The sequence below is a fragment of the Mytilus edulis genome, chromosome 9 (assembly GCF_963676685.1).
Source record: "Mytilus edulis chromosome 9, xbMytEdul2.2, whole genome shotgun sequence".
In the NCBI taxonomy this organism is placed as follows: Eukaryota; Metazoa; Mollusca; class Bivalvia; order Mytilida; family Mytilidae; genus Mytilus; species Mytilus edulis.
In genome coordinates, this window is record NC_092352.1 from 53476653 (window position 1) to 53493542 (window position 16890).

At 30.8% G+C, this 16890-nt stretch overlaps 2 protein-coding genes across 3 annotated transcripts in view; one reads left to right on the top strand and one right to left on the bottom strand.

Moving 5' to 3' along the window:
* On the bottom strand, positions 1–15567 carry LOC139489770 (dipeptidyl peptidase 1-like). Of its 2 annotated transcripts, none has more exons than XM_071276586.1 (8): positions 15312–15552; positions 9927–10021; positions 8536–8735; positions 7848–8006; positions 6466–6584; positions 5189–5320; positions 3800–3971; positions 1–721 (listed from the first exon to the last, which is right to left on the bottom strand). In XM_071276586.1, the coding sequence occupies exons 1-8, from the start codon at positions 15475–15477 to the stop codon at positions 397–399; spliced, it is 1368 nt and encodes a 455-aa protein (XP_071132687.1). In that variant the 5' UTR covers positions 15478–15552; the 3' UTR covers positions 1–396. The 2 variants fall into 2 exon arrangements, with proteins under 2 accessions (XP_071132687.1, XP_071132686.1); XM_071276585.1 differs by lacking the exon at positions 1–721 and adding an exon at positions 748–1135 and having other exon boundaries at positions 15312–15567.
* Positions 11674–16890, top strand: part of LOC139489769 (uncharacterized) — a 74813-nt gene continuing 69596 nt past the window's right edge. The window contains exon 1 of the mRNA XM_071276584.1: positions 11674–11951. The gene's annotated coding sequence lies outside the window, so the exon portion shown is untranslated. The remainder of the gene's footprint in view (positions 11952–16890) is intronic.

Below are 16890 nucleotides of genomic sequence, written 5' to 3' on the forward strand. Positions count from 1 at the left end.
TTACAAAACAAAACAACCTTTATTTCATCTTGGAGCCGATCACAGTAAAATAACATATTAATACTTTGATATATGACACTATCATATAAATCCATAAAAGAGGGTCTGAATAAGGGGGGTCTGTTTTTCTGTAAACATTTAATTTTCACCCCTTTTTTCTCTATTCTTCAAAAAATTAACCCCTTTTTTCTCAAATCTTCAAAAAATTAACCCCTTTTTTCTCTAATCTTTATTTTTTAAGGGCATTATTCTTTAATCATTTAACCCCATCCACACCCTCATAAAAAAACACAACAATATTTTAGAAATAATTGTCAACAATCTTATTAAGCATTGACTATCACCAACAAGAATTATAAGTAACTGAAAAATCTTGTATGTACTGCATTCTGTATATTACAAAATTGGAAATGACTGAACAGCAATACTTTCAATGGAGCATTCATCAACTCCTCTCATAATTCGGAAAAATCCATCTTCACCCCACTTTGTACCCCAACTGTTTTTAATCAACCAATATTTATGGCCAATATCTGAATCATATCCATATCCAACAACAAGAACCACATGATTTGTTATTTCAAATGGATTAAAACCATTGGTCAATGTTGTGTGTTGATAAATTCCACCTTTATAATGCATGAAATCATCGTAAACCATAAACGATACTGCTATTGGTCCATTTTCAACCAAATTTTTCATCATAAGTTCTTCATTACAACTGAAAGAAGAAATAAACTCATTGAAAAATGTAAAAGTAGAATTTTTGTAAATATGTAACAACTTTGTAAACAAACAACACGGAATGAGTTACAAAATAGGGAAAGACTGGACGGCAATGCTCTCCATCGCACATTCATCAACACCTCTCATAATTCTGAAAAATCCACCTTCACCCCATTCGGTACCCCAGCTGTTTTTAACAATCCAGTATTTCTCTCCTGAACCACTATCGACTCCATATCCAATGAGAAGCACGGCATGATTTGTTATTTCAAAGGGGTTGAAACTGTTTGTTAGACCAGTATGCTTGTAAATGCCGGACTTGTACTGCATAAAGTCATTGTAAACTTCAAACGCAATCACCATGGGTCCATTGTTGACAAGATTGATCATCATCAACTCTTCATTACATCTACAAAATAACCAAACCATTCAATCAACTCACTTATACACATTCACTAATATTGGGCAGTTTTAGGAGTACTGATAGATGTTGTATGCAAGATTAATGTAAAGAAAAAATAGTTGGATGTCCAAAATGTAACACAGTTTACACTGTTCAATGTTTTTGGCATTACTAAAAATCTGACATAAAAAAGCCTTGCTCTGGCATGGAAATTCCTAAGTCACAGGTACTACGTGCACAAGTTACTTTTATTTACTTTAAGAAGTAAACTTCAACATATATATACATAAGTAAATTTGTAAGATACTGATACACTAGAGTATTTTATTTACTTGTATAATTAGATTATTTTAATGGCTTAGTTATGTCCCTTAGACATTGAGATTGTTTTACTCCTACTATCTTCTTTTTGTCTGTCCTTTGAAAATATCCTTACTAATCATTTAAGTGTAAGTTCATGATGAGTTCACGATACAAATTATGGACAATGAAAATACGATTTGTCTGTCTGTTATCTTCAAAAACACTGCCCATTTATAAGCCTCTAATAGGAAATATTTGAAGGCCTTACACAATTTCTTATTAATAAGATCTTTGTGCAGTTAGTTTAATTTCTTTGATGAATAAAAGAATGAAATATTGAACTTTAATAAAATTTATGACCTAACCAGAGAAAAATTGTTTAAGGCATTTTAAGGAATGTATACAAGTACTTTTTTTTTTAGAAAAATAAGGGGACATAATTCAGACCTTATATGAGAAAATATAAATATAACAAATTTACTTATGTAAGTATATTATTATTCTTCTTCAAGTAAATGAAAACTACTTGAAAAAGTGGTACCCACATACCTTTGTATAATATAGGTAAACTGTGCTTACCAGAAATAGCTGCATGTTTGTTATACACTATTGTCTAAAAAAAATCTAAATTGAGAACCAAAGCTATTGGCAAATTCATTTTTTTCAAAAATGGGAATAGGCTTTTTGCTAAGATCTGATTTTTTGCATGCTTTTATGTAGAATATATTTGAAAAAAATTCAAACAATTTTTACAGTTGCAGAATGTGGAAATAAAATATTTGTTCTAATCCTTATTTTGAATTTGAATGTCAAATTCGAAAACATAACTTATATTTTCACACTTGAAATCAATTAATTATTGTACATCATATGAAATAGGTGAATTTTGTATAATTAAGATTTTAAGGAAGATAGGTCATAAAACATTAATTAGATTTCAATATTTTTTTCATTATAGAATAATATAATATTGTAATTTTGAATTGTTTCATATTTCAATTAATTATTCATATCAACAATTTATAATATACTTTTCCAATAAATGAGTGTTGATTTGAAAGATGGTCAGAGCTGATAATTTTATTTTTTGGTTAATTTATATAAATTAAAAATTAAAAATTTAAAATGACAGAATCGATTCTGCTTGCAGCCAATACAAAATAAGTATCAGTATAAATTGAAGATCTGAATGTTAATATGAAATGTGAAATGCACATCTATGCATAACACTTTACAATTAAGCTAACATGCAATTTCAACCCCATCCAAGGAATACTTTGGGAGTATTTGCACTAACAGAGTCTCATACTAAAAATTAGCAGTTCCTGCATACATGAAATTCAGTTTTCAACACAAACACATTTTCCATGAATCTAAGAATTTGAATTTGACAGAACTCACAAAAATCTAATTTAAAAAAATTATGAATTTGTGTGGTACATGTATCAAAGAAACATTAAAACATATTTTCAATTTATGTTAAAAAATTAATGACAATTCACAAATTGGATTCCTAGATAACTTACTATATATATTTGATGAAGGAAATTTTTCTATACAATAATAGTAAGCTAATATATTTATTGACTGAAAAAATTCAATACACTATTAAGTGCCATAGTATCATTGAAAACAAAACATGTTGAAGTAACCTTTGAAATTGATAAACCCATATGAAAAGAAAGCTGAAACCATCATCAGTGCCATATCAAGACAAAGACAACAGAAACTATTTAAAATAAACGGGTATGAGTCCATAGAGACAAACTCAAGTTGGAGAACAGGAACAGGAACAAGAAAATTCAGCATTTTTTTCCATTTGTTAAGGGGCCTTACCCTAGAACAGTAAAAATGATTCTCCCAAAATGCATACTTCATGTTTTTTTTGGTAATAAGCATTGTGTTTAAGTTTCATAACGGAAACCAATTTTGGGATGTATGGGCGGACAGACAAACAGACTTATGTACAGACGGACAACAGTAAAACTTAATGACCCCTGAGGTAAGAAAGGGGCATAAAAAACCAATGACTGACCATTGTATTACCACCTGACAGTTATGATTTAACAAAGCCATACAAAAAACAATCTTTTCATGACAAGAATATTAAATAGTTACTTAAAGTACCAGGATTATAATTTTATACGCCAGACGCGCGTTTCGTCTACATAAGACTCATCAGTGACGCTCAGATCAAAATAGTTAAAAAGCCAAATCAATACAAAGTTGAAGAGCATTGAGGATCCAAAAATCCAAAAATCAGACTTTAACCAAAATGGAATTTGTGATTCACCTTTCAAATATTTTAGTTGAAAAAAAAATCATATGGAGACGCTTTGTTGTAAAACAATATAAAATCCAACTTACGCTCCATAAAATCCACCAATATATTCATATTTAGTAGCATATTGTCTTGGACAAGAAGTCTGGGTTTTACATTGACCATCTTTGCCAGTGTAGGGGTTGCATGACTCAGCCACCAATCCGAAATCTTCTGCATATTTACCTCCAATCAGATATGGGAAGCCACCATCACAACCTTAAAGAAAAACTTGATTTATTAATATCAATGAAGTACTGATCTACATTGTACTACAGCTATGTAAGTATAAGTGAGTCAAACTAAAAACTAGAGGTTCAATGAATACTCTATTCTTCACATAGCTTTTTTGACGAAAAAAATATTTCTACATGGATTCTATTGCCACAATTGGTGTATGTTCTATGTGGATGGCTATCCTGGAAAAGGATTGTATAAAAAATGTATTTAACTTGTTTAAAGAAAGACAGTTTTTCAACAATGATTCAATCTACGTTTGAATGGATTGTGAGGTATATTTACCTACAAAGTACAATATTATACTAATGATCATATATTGTATGAAAAAAGTAAAATCACAAAAATACTGAACTCAGAGGAAAATCAATTTGGAATTGGAAAGTCTATAATCACATGGCAAAATCAAATAACAAAACGCATCAAAAACGAATGGACAAGAACTGTCATATTCCTGACTTGGTACAGGCATTTTCAAATGTAGAAAATGGTGGATTGAACCTGGTTTTATAGCTAGCTAAACCTCTCACTTGTATGACAGTCGCATCAAATTCCATTATATTGTCACCGATGCGTGATCAAAACAAACCGACACAATAGGTAAAAAGGTAAAAAAATAGGGGTACAGCAGTCAACATTGTGTTATCATCTAAATCTCTATAAAAACAACAAATGTATGAAGAAGCACAAAAAGGCATACATCAAATTTAACATCCTCATTTTGTTTATATTATACAAGCCATTGTTCTGAATAGTTGTATAATCCTTAACTTTTATAGTCACCATTACTGTCTGAGAAAACAAAAAAAAAGTTATGTTGCCTCTTTCAGTTCTTTTAAAACATTCACAGTTAAGAAGGGATATTTCATTGATTTAGCTTTTCCTTAAAATTTAAAAAGAAAGGGAATTTATATATAAATGTTGAAGTGTATTGTTAAAGCCACATTATTGTACAAGCATTCCCTATTCGGTCATAAGGTCATTTGTTTCACTGACATTTGCTGAATATTTAACCAAGAAGTAACCAATTGTTATCTAAATCGAATTTTGTTCGACGGTAGACTTTAAAGACTTCTATATACAGCAACTAAGTTTCCCTTTAAGTCTGGTTTTAAATTCACACAACTGATGAGTTATTATCTGCCCCTGCATCTGTATTCCATGTCCTAAGAATTATCTTATGATGCCAAATCTTTTACCTTGAGAGTATTCACTGCATTCTACAATGTCCTGAGTTGAGAACACTGGAGTCTTTGTACCATTTGTCATAATACGAACACGAGCCTCATTCATAGCTAATGACCCAAAAGCATAACAACTACCACAAGCCACTGAAAATATATAATTTCAAAGTTTTATATAGCTTTCCAAAAAAAAATTGAAAATTACCATTATATATTTTTTTCTAATAGCTAGTCTGACACTTTCTTATAGTCATTGGAACAACAACAGTGAACCAAGATGTATTTTTATGATAATGTTCTTTGAAAACTACGCATTACCTTAGCCTTAAAACTTGTCTTATTCTATATTGTTTAGAAAAATAAGTTGGCTAGTGCATTGTAATTATTGTATTTTTCCATCAACACAAAAACATCAGATTGGCGTATGTAAACTGGATATTTTCCCTTTTTTCCCAGAACTAAATCATCAAGTTCATGACACTCTTTCCAAAAAAAAAAAAGAACTGATGACTGTTTCTTGTGGAATTTGTAAAGTTTTGGAAAATTTGTTCTTGTCTCATGTAAAAAATAGTTTAGATTTCAATCAAAGTTATCTCCCATTGTACATTTTCTCCTTGTTGAAAAAAATTTAATAAATTGTAAACATGGATATTTAACATTATTTTCTCTGCTTGTATTTTATTTTTACAGGTTATTTTTGTGTTATGCAACTACACAGTGATTAATATCAAGGATGTTTTTACAACATTAATACATTTTCTGGTAATGTTTTTTTTTATCTGTTTCCTAAACATTTAATTTATCTTAGTTATACATGTAACTTAGTTATATATCACATTTTTGTATGGAAATAGGAAGATGTGGTAAGATTGCCAATGAGACAACTTTCCACCAGAGACCAAATGTATCTAAGTTAGCAACTAAAGTTTACTGTATATAGCCTTCTACAATGAGCTAACCCCATACTGCATAAAAAGCTATAAAAGGCCTTGAAATTACAAATGTAAAACTATTTAAAATGAGAAAGGAAATGGGGAATGTGTCAAAGAGACAACAACCCAACCATCATTGACCATAGCAGCAAGAATAATCCCACACCCACTAGCACATATTAAAGAAATCTTTCAGTATTGAGGGAAATAAAAAAAAATAATATGTCAAAACTTATCCAATGAAAATAAATGAATCATAAATATAAAATAATTGAAATCATCAAGCTATTTTCATTCTTGTCAGAGCAGGCTCCCAAGCTCAAATCTGTTCATATAACTCAAATAATTTTAGTGACTTACATTGATTTCTGATTGGTGAGACATAGTTCATTCCACCAACATTCCTCCAATCAAATGAGTCAGGAAGAGATTGAGCTTTCAATGTTTGTTCTCTGGTTGGTTTAGCTGGTTTTGGCCTTCTGTTTAAAAAAATGTATAAAATATTTTGTATTTTTTTATCTGTTGCATAGTATAATTTCCATTAAGAAAGTTTGTCCTGCAGAGTACTAAAAGACAATATCTAAATTAAAATCAACAATAATTCTCGGTTTGAAGAAAGGTTCTATTTTCTTTTAATGTTAAATTCTTCTTTCTCTTATTCTTAGTCGATTTTTCCTTTTCCTGACCTGTTGATCATTATTATTTAATCAACGTGGTGTTCATTTCAGCTTAGATCTTTATTGACAAATATTTGATTACAACGTCAAATTTTCTCGTTTTTTTTAATCAAATATTATGACATCATGAAAAATGACAACCATGCCTAATGATGTCAAAAAGAAAGAATGCATATTTTTTGCAAGATTGTCTGCCTATAGCAGATACACAAACATTAGAGAAGCAGATTCACCACCAAATCTCATGCAATATGATATTTATCCACTCTCCACAGTTAAAGGAGTAGGTCAAGTAAGACCCCTTTTCAGCCCCAAAATATAGCGGTTTTACAAAATTGTTAAAATGTAAACTTTTAGTTATTTATTGGAAAGTTGAATGCTTCTGCTACATACATATGGGCTGTTTTTAACAATACAATGCACATATATCGGGTAATAGCATCTTCTAGTCATGCTAAAAAACTGAAAGATGGACGAAAGATATCAAAGACAGTCAAACTCATAAATCGAAAATAAACTAAAATCTTCACAATTTTAGCATTTTACTAAATTTTAGACGGTTTCCAACTTAAATGAAAGTGGCTGCATTTGTGTTCATCCTTAATATTGAAATGTAAGTTGTATTTGACGATAAAACATAACATGTATAAAGGTTGAGGATGAACACGGATGCGGCAACTTTCATTTTTGACAAAACTATCTGAAAAGTGACATTTTTTGGCATATTTGATAGATTTTTCATATTTAAGCTTGCATCAGAGCATTTTTAATGACTAAATCGGTTAAAATCTTTCACATAAACTAATTGAATCAACTGAAATAGACACTTTGGTGTTAAAAAAGTGTCCAAAATCTTTTGTCATATGACCAAAATCGGCCCTACTGACCTACTCCTTTAAAATATTTAAAACGCTGAGTAAGCCTCATGTTTTCAATTTAAAATTCAATTGTCTTGAGTGAATAAATATCTTATCACACTTGGAGCAGTGGTAGAATCTATATTTAAACAAAATACTTTTAATTTGATAAATTCAGAATTTATTAATAAAATATTTTTAAACTTGCCCAATAATTCTTGACTTCCTTCCACCAGCCCTTTTGATCATATCTTCTACAGTCATTTTTTCATACTCAGGATAATGGACAGCTTGCCAACTCTTTTGATGCTGGTTTATCTTCTTGATAAATGAGTGGTCAGTTTTGTATAAAATATCACTGTACAACCTGCAAAAGAAACAATCATATCAATGTACGTATATAAAATACAAAAAAATAATCCCTGTAATCATGCACACTGGTAGTAAACAGAAACTAAGCAACTTTTTATAACAAAACAGGACTATGGTCCTTTGATGTGGTCATCTCAAGTCCAGGAGGTCTATGATGAAATCCCATACCTGGTCAAACTTAAAAACTTAAAAAAAGGGAGTTTTTGGTTTTGGAAGCCATCCACTCTTATTTAGTAGGTAGGTACATTTGTAGTGTAGCCAGGTGGGGTTTATACTCCTATTTTAATTCCAGAGAACAGAAAAAAGGGAAAACGTTTTTTGACAATTTTTTGGGTTTTTTTGAAGATTTTATGGGAACAATGGCATATAAATCCTGAAAACCATGAGATTTTTAAGGGGCCATCATAGGGACACACCCTCTAGAACTAACCCTGGAGATATAACGGTTATCCTATATTATCTATAGTAGTTTTGTTTTTAATCTCCACCAAAGGTGATTTTGAATTGAATCACAGTGCATTTACCTTTTATTATCTGGTAGCTGATATGTTTTTGGAGCAACACTGGACATCTTCATTCCTGAGAAACAAGACCAGTCCCTGTCAAATGTGTCATGTGACCATCCTGGAAATGTCTGGTCACACATACTAGTGATGTTTTTACCATCTTTCTTAAACATGGAAAAGGCAAAATACTTCCTGCCAGCAATCACAACCTCAAAACCCTGAAATATTAAAATAGGTTGATGAATTTCTAACCTAAATAATATAATAAACAATGTCTTGTATTATCAATCCAACCATCTGTTGGGAAAAATTGCCTTTGATACTAAAATATTTCTAGAGTATATGTACTTCATAAAATCGTGACTTGAAGAATACATTTATTTCTCTCTATCTGTTTACAAGATTTTTATAAATGAGATAAATTCTTAATTTGTTTATCATGATATCATGCACCTCAATTTCATTCAGTGCAGGTAACCAGCAAAGAATAAGGTTTATTCATGTTATTTGGCCATTTGTGTATATAAATGGTATCCAGTGTTATTGTTTGCCTTAAATTAGTGGAAAATAAAGGCTTTTTCCCCTGGAGAAGAATCCCAATTTGAAAAAAAAATGGCTGAAAGTTATTCCCAAAAAGACAACTTTTTTCCCAAACAGTGAAGTCTCAGTAGTAATTGTGCATGAATACAAACTGAAAAACACTCATCTAAACATTTTTCATACCTAAAAATGACTATATGTGCAGATTTGGGGGACTATTTATGTATAATCACCGACAAAAAGGGGTTTTATTTCAAAGCAGGGGTTGACTTTTGAAAGGTGGTCTGTAACTTGAAGTTTCAGTCAAATTTGTGGTTTATTTTAAATTTCTCATTTTGACGAAAATGATGCATATTTTCCCAATGAAAAAGGGTAGAGGTAGTTTGAAAAAAAGCTAACAATATCACTGGTATCAATCATTTGACTTATGTGTATAATTCAATCCTTGGTACAGTGAAAACCTAACAACTTCAATGTTTTACTGCCATCTTAGTGTTAGCACAAATGCTATTTTCACATCAATAGAAAGAAAGAAAAACAGGAGTCAATATGTAATGGGAGCTTCAAAGTGTTTATGGACAGAATGGTGTTTGTTAAGACAATAAAATCTATAGATTTGAAGTAAATTCTTTATCATGTTTATGGAAAAAGATATGAAAAATTAATCTTCCATAAAACAACTTTTATCTATGACTTTGCTTCTACATGTATATATAGCTATGTCCAAAGTTTTCCTTATTCACAAGTTTGTAGAATTTGAAGATGACTTGGACAATCTAATGCATCCCTCTTGGCAACAATTCATGTGAGTACATTATTGTTCCTTTTTTGAACCAGTGTATATGTGAAATTGAGAGAAGTTTTAATACCTGGTTATAAATGAGGGTCCAGAAGCCTTTGTTTCCAAATTGATCTACAGCATAATCTGGAAAGTACAGTTTGACCTTCAAAGTTGTCGTCATTGCTGAAAAAGAGGTAAAAAAGAATTATTTTATCTAACATTTACATTGTATATCTGTATTCATAATTAGAATAAATATTTCATACCTAATTAAATTCAGGTATTTCTACTAGGCATTCATTCTAGTTTTTGGTAGATAGTTGTCTCATCTACAATCAAATCATATCTCAGTTTTTAATGCAACTTCATTTCAAAACTGTAATAATGCATAAACTGTTATGTGAATTTCAATTTTCATCCTTTCCATGATCGACAGCCAGCCCATGTTCTCTCAAAAAAGTTTATATCTTACATTTTAGTAGAAATGTTGAGCATAACCACCTATACTGCATCTTTGCTAGCCATGCTAAGTGTTACAATTCTTCCATCTCAATACTGAAGAGAGGAAGCGGGGACATAACTCATGGCTAGGAAAGATGGTAAATTGTATCACTGTATTATACTAGCTAGTAGATTTTAAAGTTTGATGAACAACCAACCAAATACTGTAATAATGTGTGCAGTGTTTTCAAGAATAAGCTCTAAATGTCACCAAGCTTGTGCCCAATCACTCTTACTGTGGACAGGTAGAAAGCCACAATCGACACAAGATGCAGTGTATTATCAAATGTAATTGCATGATATGGGAGATAACTCTTTTTTTTTTTTACAAATTTACAAAATCAGGAGACCAAATGTTTCTTTTGCTGAAATAATAATTTGTTTTTAATAAATGTCTACTTGTATAAACAAGGTGTTCCACAATCATTATTAATACCCAATGCCTTAAGTCAGTATTCAATAAAACAAGTATTAGGTTTTGAAAGTGCAATTAATTTGGAATAAAAAAATAAAGAAGTTGCAAACTTTATAATGCTACCCTGGCACATGTAATGCACATGTAATTCAAATTTTCTGTAAACAGGAAGCAGATATCTGATAACAGAACTTACAAGAATTTGATTTTTAACTGACATTAAGTTTTGATGGAATATGACACAAATTGAAAGGTGTCTTCCTGTGTCAAAATAAAAGTGATAACAAAATATTATATACGTTTTAGGTCAAGAGCAATATGGTTTTATCATATGACTTAAAACTATGAGGAAGATAAAAAAGTATTTACTAATGATTATATCAAAAAAACCGTGTAAAAATCTTCCTTGTACATGTTAAAAAGAAAGTGTAATTTAATAAAAAAAAATTATATGTATGTTTCTTTTAATTTCAATCTAAAAGTTACAAAATAGGTTTCAGATTTACTGAATTCTATATCTTGTGAGGTACAGGTTATGGTATATTACATACTTATTCGTATATGTCAGGTTGTTAAAAATAAATGTTGGCTTTTCCCCAATTCAGAATAGAGATTCTTCAATATATTTACAAATATAACTTAAGACCTTATTGCGTGCAATTTAGATTTTAAACATCTCATTAAAGAATCAAATGATTATGACCATATATTTACTTTCTTAGTACCGGTATATCATATGACTATAAGCATAAGTGCACTTACATTAACATGAAATCAACTTAAAAGATCTCTTCCCAATTAACACGAATAAGTTGAAACTAAATATAGTGCTCATGTGAATATACTTTATCATTCTCTAATATTTAGTTTGGGACACTCTTGAAATTTAACAAATCAAATGTGTTTATTTCAATTAATTATGACAACTTATTTTTCAAAAAAAATTAACATAATTTTTGTTCCGTAAATGTGAAGTTACATAATATATCTATTTAGCATCTTTTAGGGAACTGATATATTTGTATGAAAACATTCAATTATTTTACATTGTAACCAAAAAGGAATAACCCAGTTCTAGTGGCTTTGAAGTCTTAAAAGCTAAAAATATTATATCTCTCAATCTTACTTTGATTCACCGACTACCATGCTTACAAATTACATGTAAGAAAGACTAAGACTTCAAGACAGTCAAAGTAAGTACATGTACTTATTAAACTGTATTTTTTTTAAAAGTTACTTGTCACTCAGAAACATTTACTTAATTAGTATAGGTATTATAAATACCACGCTATTTATGAGTTAACTTATTTAAACGACAAATCCGCAGGATGAGTTCGTTTAAAAATGTTAATGAGTAAGGCGTGGTGTATATGTTTTGTAACATCATTCAAAAGTTCCCTGATGATTTTTAATCCAATAAAACCCCAGTGGGAATGTCGTTCTAGCCCCGTGCTTAGCATGTGCACGAGAAAATCGATCCAGTCAATTTTTTTCGAAAATCAGCCGGTTCATTCAGAAATACTTGTGTCCTGCATTCACTTAACTCTCAGTCACATGGAGTCGTAACAAAGAGGCGGGGTTTAAATCATGGTTTAACATGAAAAATATCAGATTAAACCATAGTCTAAGCTTCGTCTATCTACATGAAGTTGCAAGCACAAAGTACGTCATGATTTTTTTTAATGGAATAACATATCAATCTTTATTTTAAACCATAGTTTTTCAGAAACTGAACTATTAAGCAGATTATCACGTAAATACTTTAAAGGAAAAATGCTGTATTATGTTACAAATAAATATGAAACACCAATTGACTAAATTGGCATTATGACTTTGAATTATCCATAGAACTCCAAGAAGTAAATGTCTCCTTTCATGACTTTGTTACAGGTAAAAAAAAATGTAGACACAGACAAAAGTTGTACAGACCTGAAAACATAATGCCACCCCCTTCAATGTAGATAAGACATAAAAAATAAATACATATTAATATAAAAGTTATTGACAAAATTGTAAGTCATATAATAATAATTATCATGTACACAAATATTTATAAAACAAAATTACTAGATCATTGCGATGAATCAAGCAAGGCTCAGCGGAGTAAAAGAAATGAAAATAATTCAGTGGGCAACTTTTCCTTAAAGCAAGTTGAATTTGGCTGATTTATAACGGAATTCTTGTACATAGTCATAGATCTCTAACAAGGTGGCAAATCGGAACTAGGTCTTGCTAAACATATCTATTTAAGGTGGTACCTAACACTACAGGGAGATAACTCTGTAAAGGCAGCTAAACGTTTTAATTACATTTAATTAAGGGAATATTAAGTGTATAATCTTTCTGACAAAACAGTTGGTTCAAAATTTTTGAAATTTTTATGTTTTTGTTAAAGGGTCAAAGTAAATACTTTGTCAAAATTTTATTAAAATTAAACGAACTAAATTAATTTTAGTGAAAATGTTAGGTACCACCTTAAATTATGAGACCTGCAAATTAGCAGCAATATATATTCAAACATCGAATAATTCTTACTGCTTCCCCCTTTTTGTCACGACAATGTTAAGTTGTTATATAATTAACATTTATAAGTTTGAACAGCTATTTGCTTCCAACAATGTAATTTTTTTAGAAAAACTGTTACCAAGAGAAAATCGTTCCTTCAGGTTAGATCTTCTTAGTATTAGTTTACTTTATACTTGTAATTCACGCATGCTATATAAGTTTGTATATTGTTAATAATTTTATGTATATGTTTTCTGTAACAATTGTTTTACATGTTTTAAGAGAATAAGTATTCATAAAGTATACGGAGTGGCTATTTGTCCGGCTAGCCGGACGAATAGTGTCAGGGCTATTTGTCCGGCCATTGTAATGCGCATGTCATATAATGTGCGTTCGGAAGTGCGTGTAACATTATCTTCAGTAGCACCCAGGGGGGGGGGGGGGGGGCGCGTGTAATCTGATCACTGATTTTCTATTTTAAGATATAATGGCTGAAATATTTGTGATAAATTTTGCAGTTTTCGGAATTTGACAATGGAACACGATATTATGAACTTCCAAGAATGGTTTAATCTTAAGAAAAGGACTATAAAAAATTGAAATCACAAGGAAAATGGGATATAAAAGATAATTATATATAATTGATTGGAGAATTAGTTTTACAAAATTATTCGATTCGCTACAGCTGTGTACAGGTGGAAAAGATGTTCAAAGCAAGTGTAGTTGAAAAAGGCCTTTACAATTGCAGGTCTAACTGAATGAAATTTAGCTTAGTTATAATCCAAAAATGAGTCTTGCAAGACATGAAAAGAAAAGAGAAATTTGGGAAAAGGAGCACACTATGACACCGGATCCCCTCACATAAATAAAATAAAAAAACAGTGTTTTTACTCTTTGGGGCATTATAGAAAAATCTCTCACCTTTCACTCAAAATATGGATAACTTTCTGTCAAGAGGTCTATAATTCTCTTTGACAGCTACAGACATAATAATTTTGTACCTTTTTCAGCTAGACAAAATCCTTTACGTTAACTTAAAATGCACGAGTCAAACACTACCCAAGTTTGTTTTACAAGTAAATTCTTCTCGCTTCTTATATAAAAAATATGGGATATATATGATTTTATTCTAATTATTCGTTATCCACATTGGACTATATACTAGTATGAAGAAAACAACAATTTCAATTACCAGTAACAAGATTAGGCCCTAACACTAAAGATTTCAACGATGTGCTACCCCCTGGTGATGCTGAAGATAATATTACACGCACACACAAATATTATAGTGACATGCACATTGTATTGGCCGGACAAATAGTCCTGGTACTATTCGTCCGGCTAGCCGGACAAATAGCAACTGCCTAAAATATATCATAACCAAATATATACAAAAATGTATTTTTAGCACATACAATATTTAAATGAAGAGATCATTGCCTTGACAGTGATGATATCATTAGTTATAGGCTGTGTTCATTTTCTTGCTGGTTGAGTGGATATGATGTCATGGTAAACCACAAAGAATTTACCTGTCCTTGGTTTTTTTACATGACAATTAATTATCAGGTTAATCTTATGTTTTTTCAGTTGAACAGATTGGGAACAAACCCTCAGTATTGTATTAATACATGCATAGACGGATAATCTTTCTGTAGAGGGGTATTTTTGTTCAGACTGGATTTTAAGCAAAATAGGGCAGATTGGCATAATCTCTACTTATATTGGCTATTATCTACAGCATTATATGTATACTAAAAATGGGATGCCCAGTTTGCTTTAAATCCAAACTAAACAAAAATATGTTTATCCCTCTATAGAACGATTATCCCTCTATAAAGGTATTAACATCATATAGAGGGTTTGTTCCCAACCTTGGTCATGTTGACCTGACTGTTGCAAAGATAAACAACTGTATAAAACATAAGTTTATGTATAAACAGAATATGCCATTCTGTTCCTTAAATAAGGTGGGGTGCCATATGGAACTCTTGCCAATTCTCTCAATCAAAATAGACACGAACATATAACTATTCTGCTAAATAACCTTACCAAAACTGTCACATTTCAATGTCCTGTCATTGCCACCGGCACCGACTTTGAACACCCATTCTCCTCTCAAATCCTCGTAAGTGCAGTTAGCCGGGGTGTCGCCGTTTACAAAGGCTGTGATAGAAAGAAGAAATAGAAAACATTGCAGAGCGTGCAGAATGCCCATGTTGACTACAAACAAAAGCGACTGTCAACTATTTATTGTTCGAAAACATATGATTTGCACATGACTTTTTACCTTTTGTCACGTGATATAAGTTCAGTCATGGGATATGCAAAATTAAATACTTTACACTGACCGTGACTTAACATAATTTTCAAAGTTTAATAGGGCAATAAATATTGCTAGCTGTGCATATTTTAGTGACCCAAAGATTCACAAGCTTATGTCATCATCTAGCGTACGTCGGTAAAGTTGCTTTCTTTAAAAAAAAAAAGAAAAAAAAAGCAAAACGTGAACCCGAGACCTAAGACTGATTTAAGGAAGTTCGATAGTCCTCGATACTCAGTATCAAAACAACAATCTTTTCATAACACAAGTATATATTGATAGGGGATTAATAAAGGATACCAATGGAGCAAAAAAATATATAGGTCAATGTGCTTGTTTTCAAGATAATAGCCATTGAAATTTTGGCGGGAAGATGTTCTCTCTTGGTTTTTCATAGCTTTATCCACTGGCTTTATCATTGACCAATTTAAGCTCTCAAACCTATTACAGTGACTTGACTGTTAGTGTTGCTCTCCACCAATTGCAACTTGCTCAAAATTCTGACCAAATTGCAATTTGTTATATAAAATCAAATTGTTCAACTGGTCAGAAATTTGAACTAACTGCTGTAGAAAACCACAGCCAAGTCATGAAAGTGCAAGGTGATAAAGATTTTTATGAATATAGAATACTTTTAGAAAGAAAAACTATATGAAAGCTTAGTTTGGACATTTTTATAGCAATTCAAAATAATAACAGTTCCTTCAGCATGGAAATGACTATAATATATCTATACAAACTGATAGGCTAATTTTGTCACATCATCATTAAAGTGGAGTTAAAGTCTTATTAGATTGTAAGTATGTTTTATTTTATCACCTTGCACTTTCACATTTTGACTGAACAGTTTGTTCAATATTCTGACCAGTTCAACAATTCGATTTTATAAAACAAATTTCAATTTGGTCAAAATTTAGAATGAGTTGCAATTGGTGGACAGCAACACTAACAGTCAAGTCACTGTAAAAAATTACAAAGATTTTATAAGACTTTTACAGATGGCTTATACTTATACATTTAAAAGATTTATAAAAAGAAAAATTAGGGTCAATGGGCAAATTTTTCATTATTGCAAATTTGTTTGTAAGTATAAGTAAATAAGGACACTAAAAGCACTATTTTGTGTCAGAGTAGGGCTTCTTTTTCGTTCTAAATTGGAGGGAGTAATTGGTGGTCCGTGACACCTAGATGCTCTTCAACTTTTAACTGTATTTGGTCTTTTAATAAAACAATTTTTTTTTGGACTCATGTTCGGGTGTCATTCGTCATTTGTAGACTTCATGCGCGCATGTAGTAATTTTAAAATAA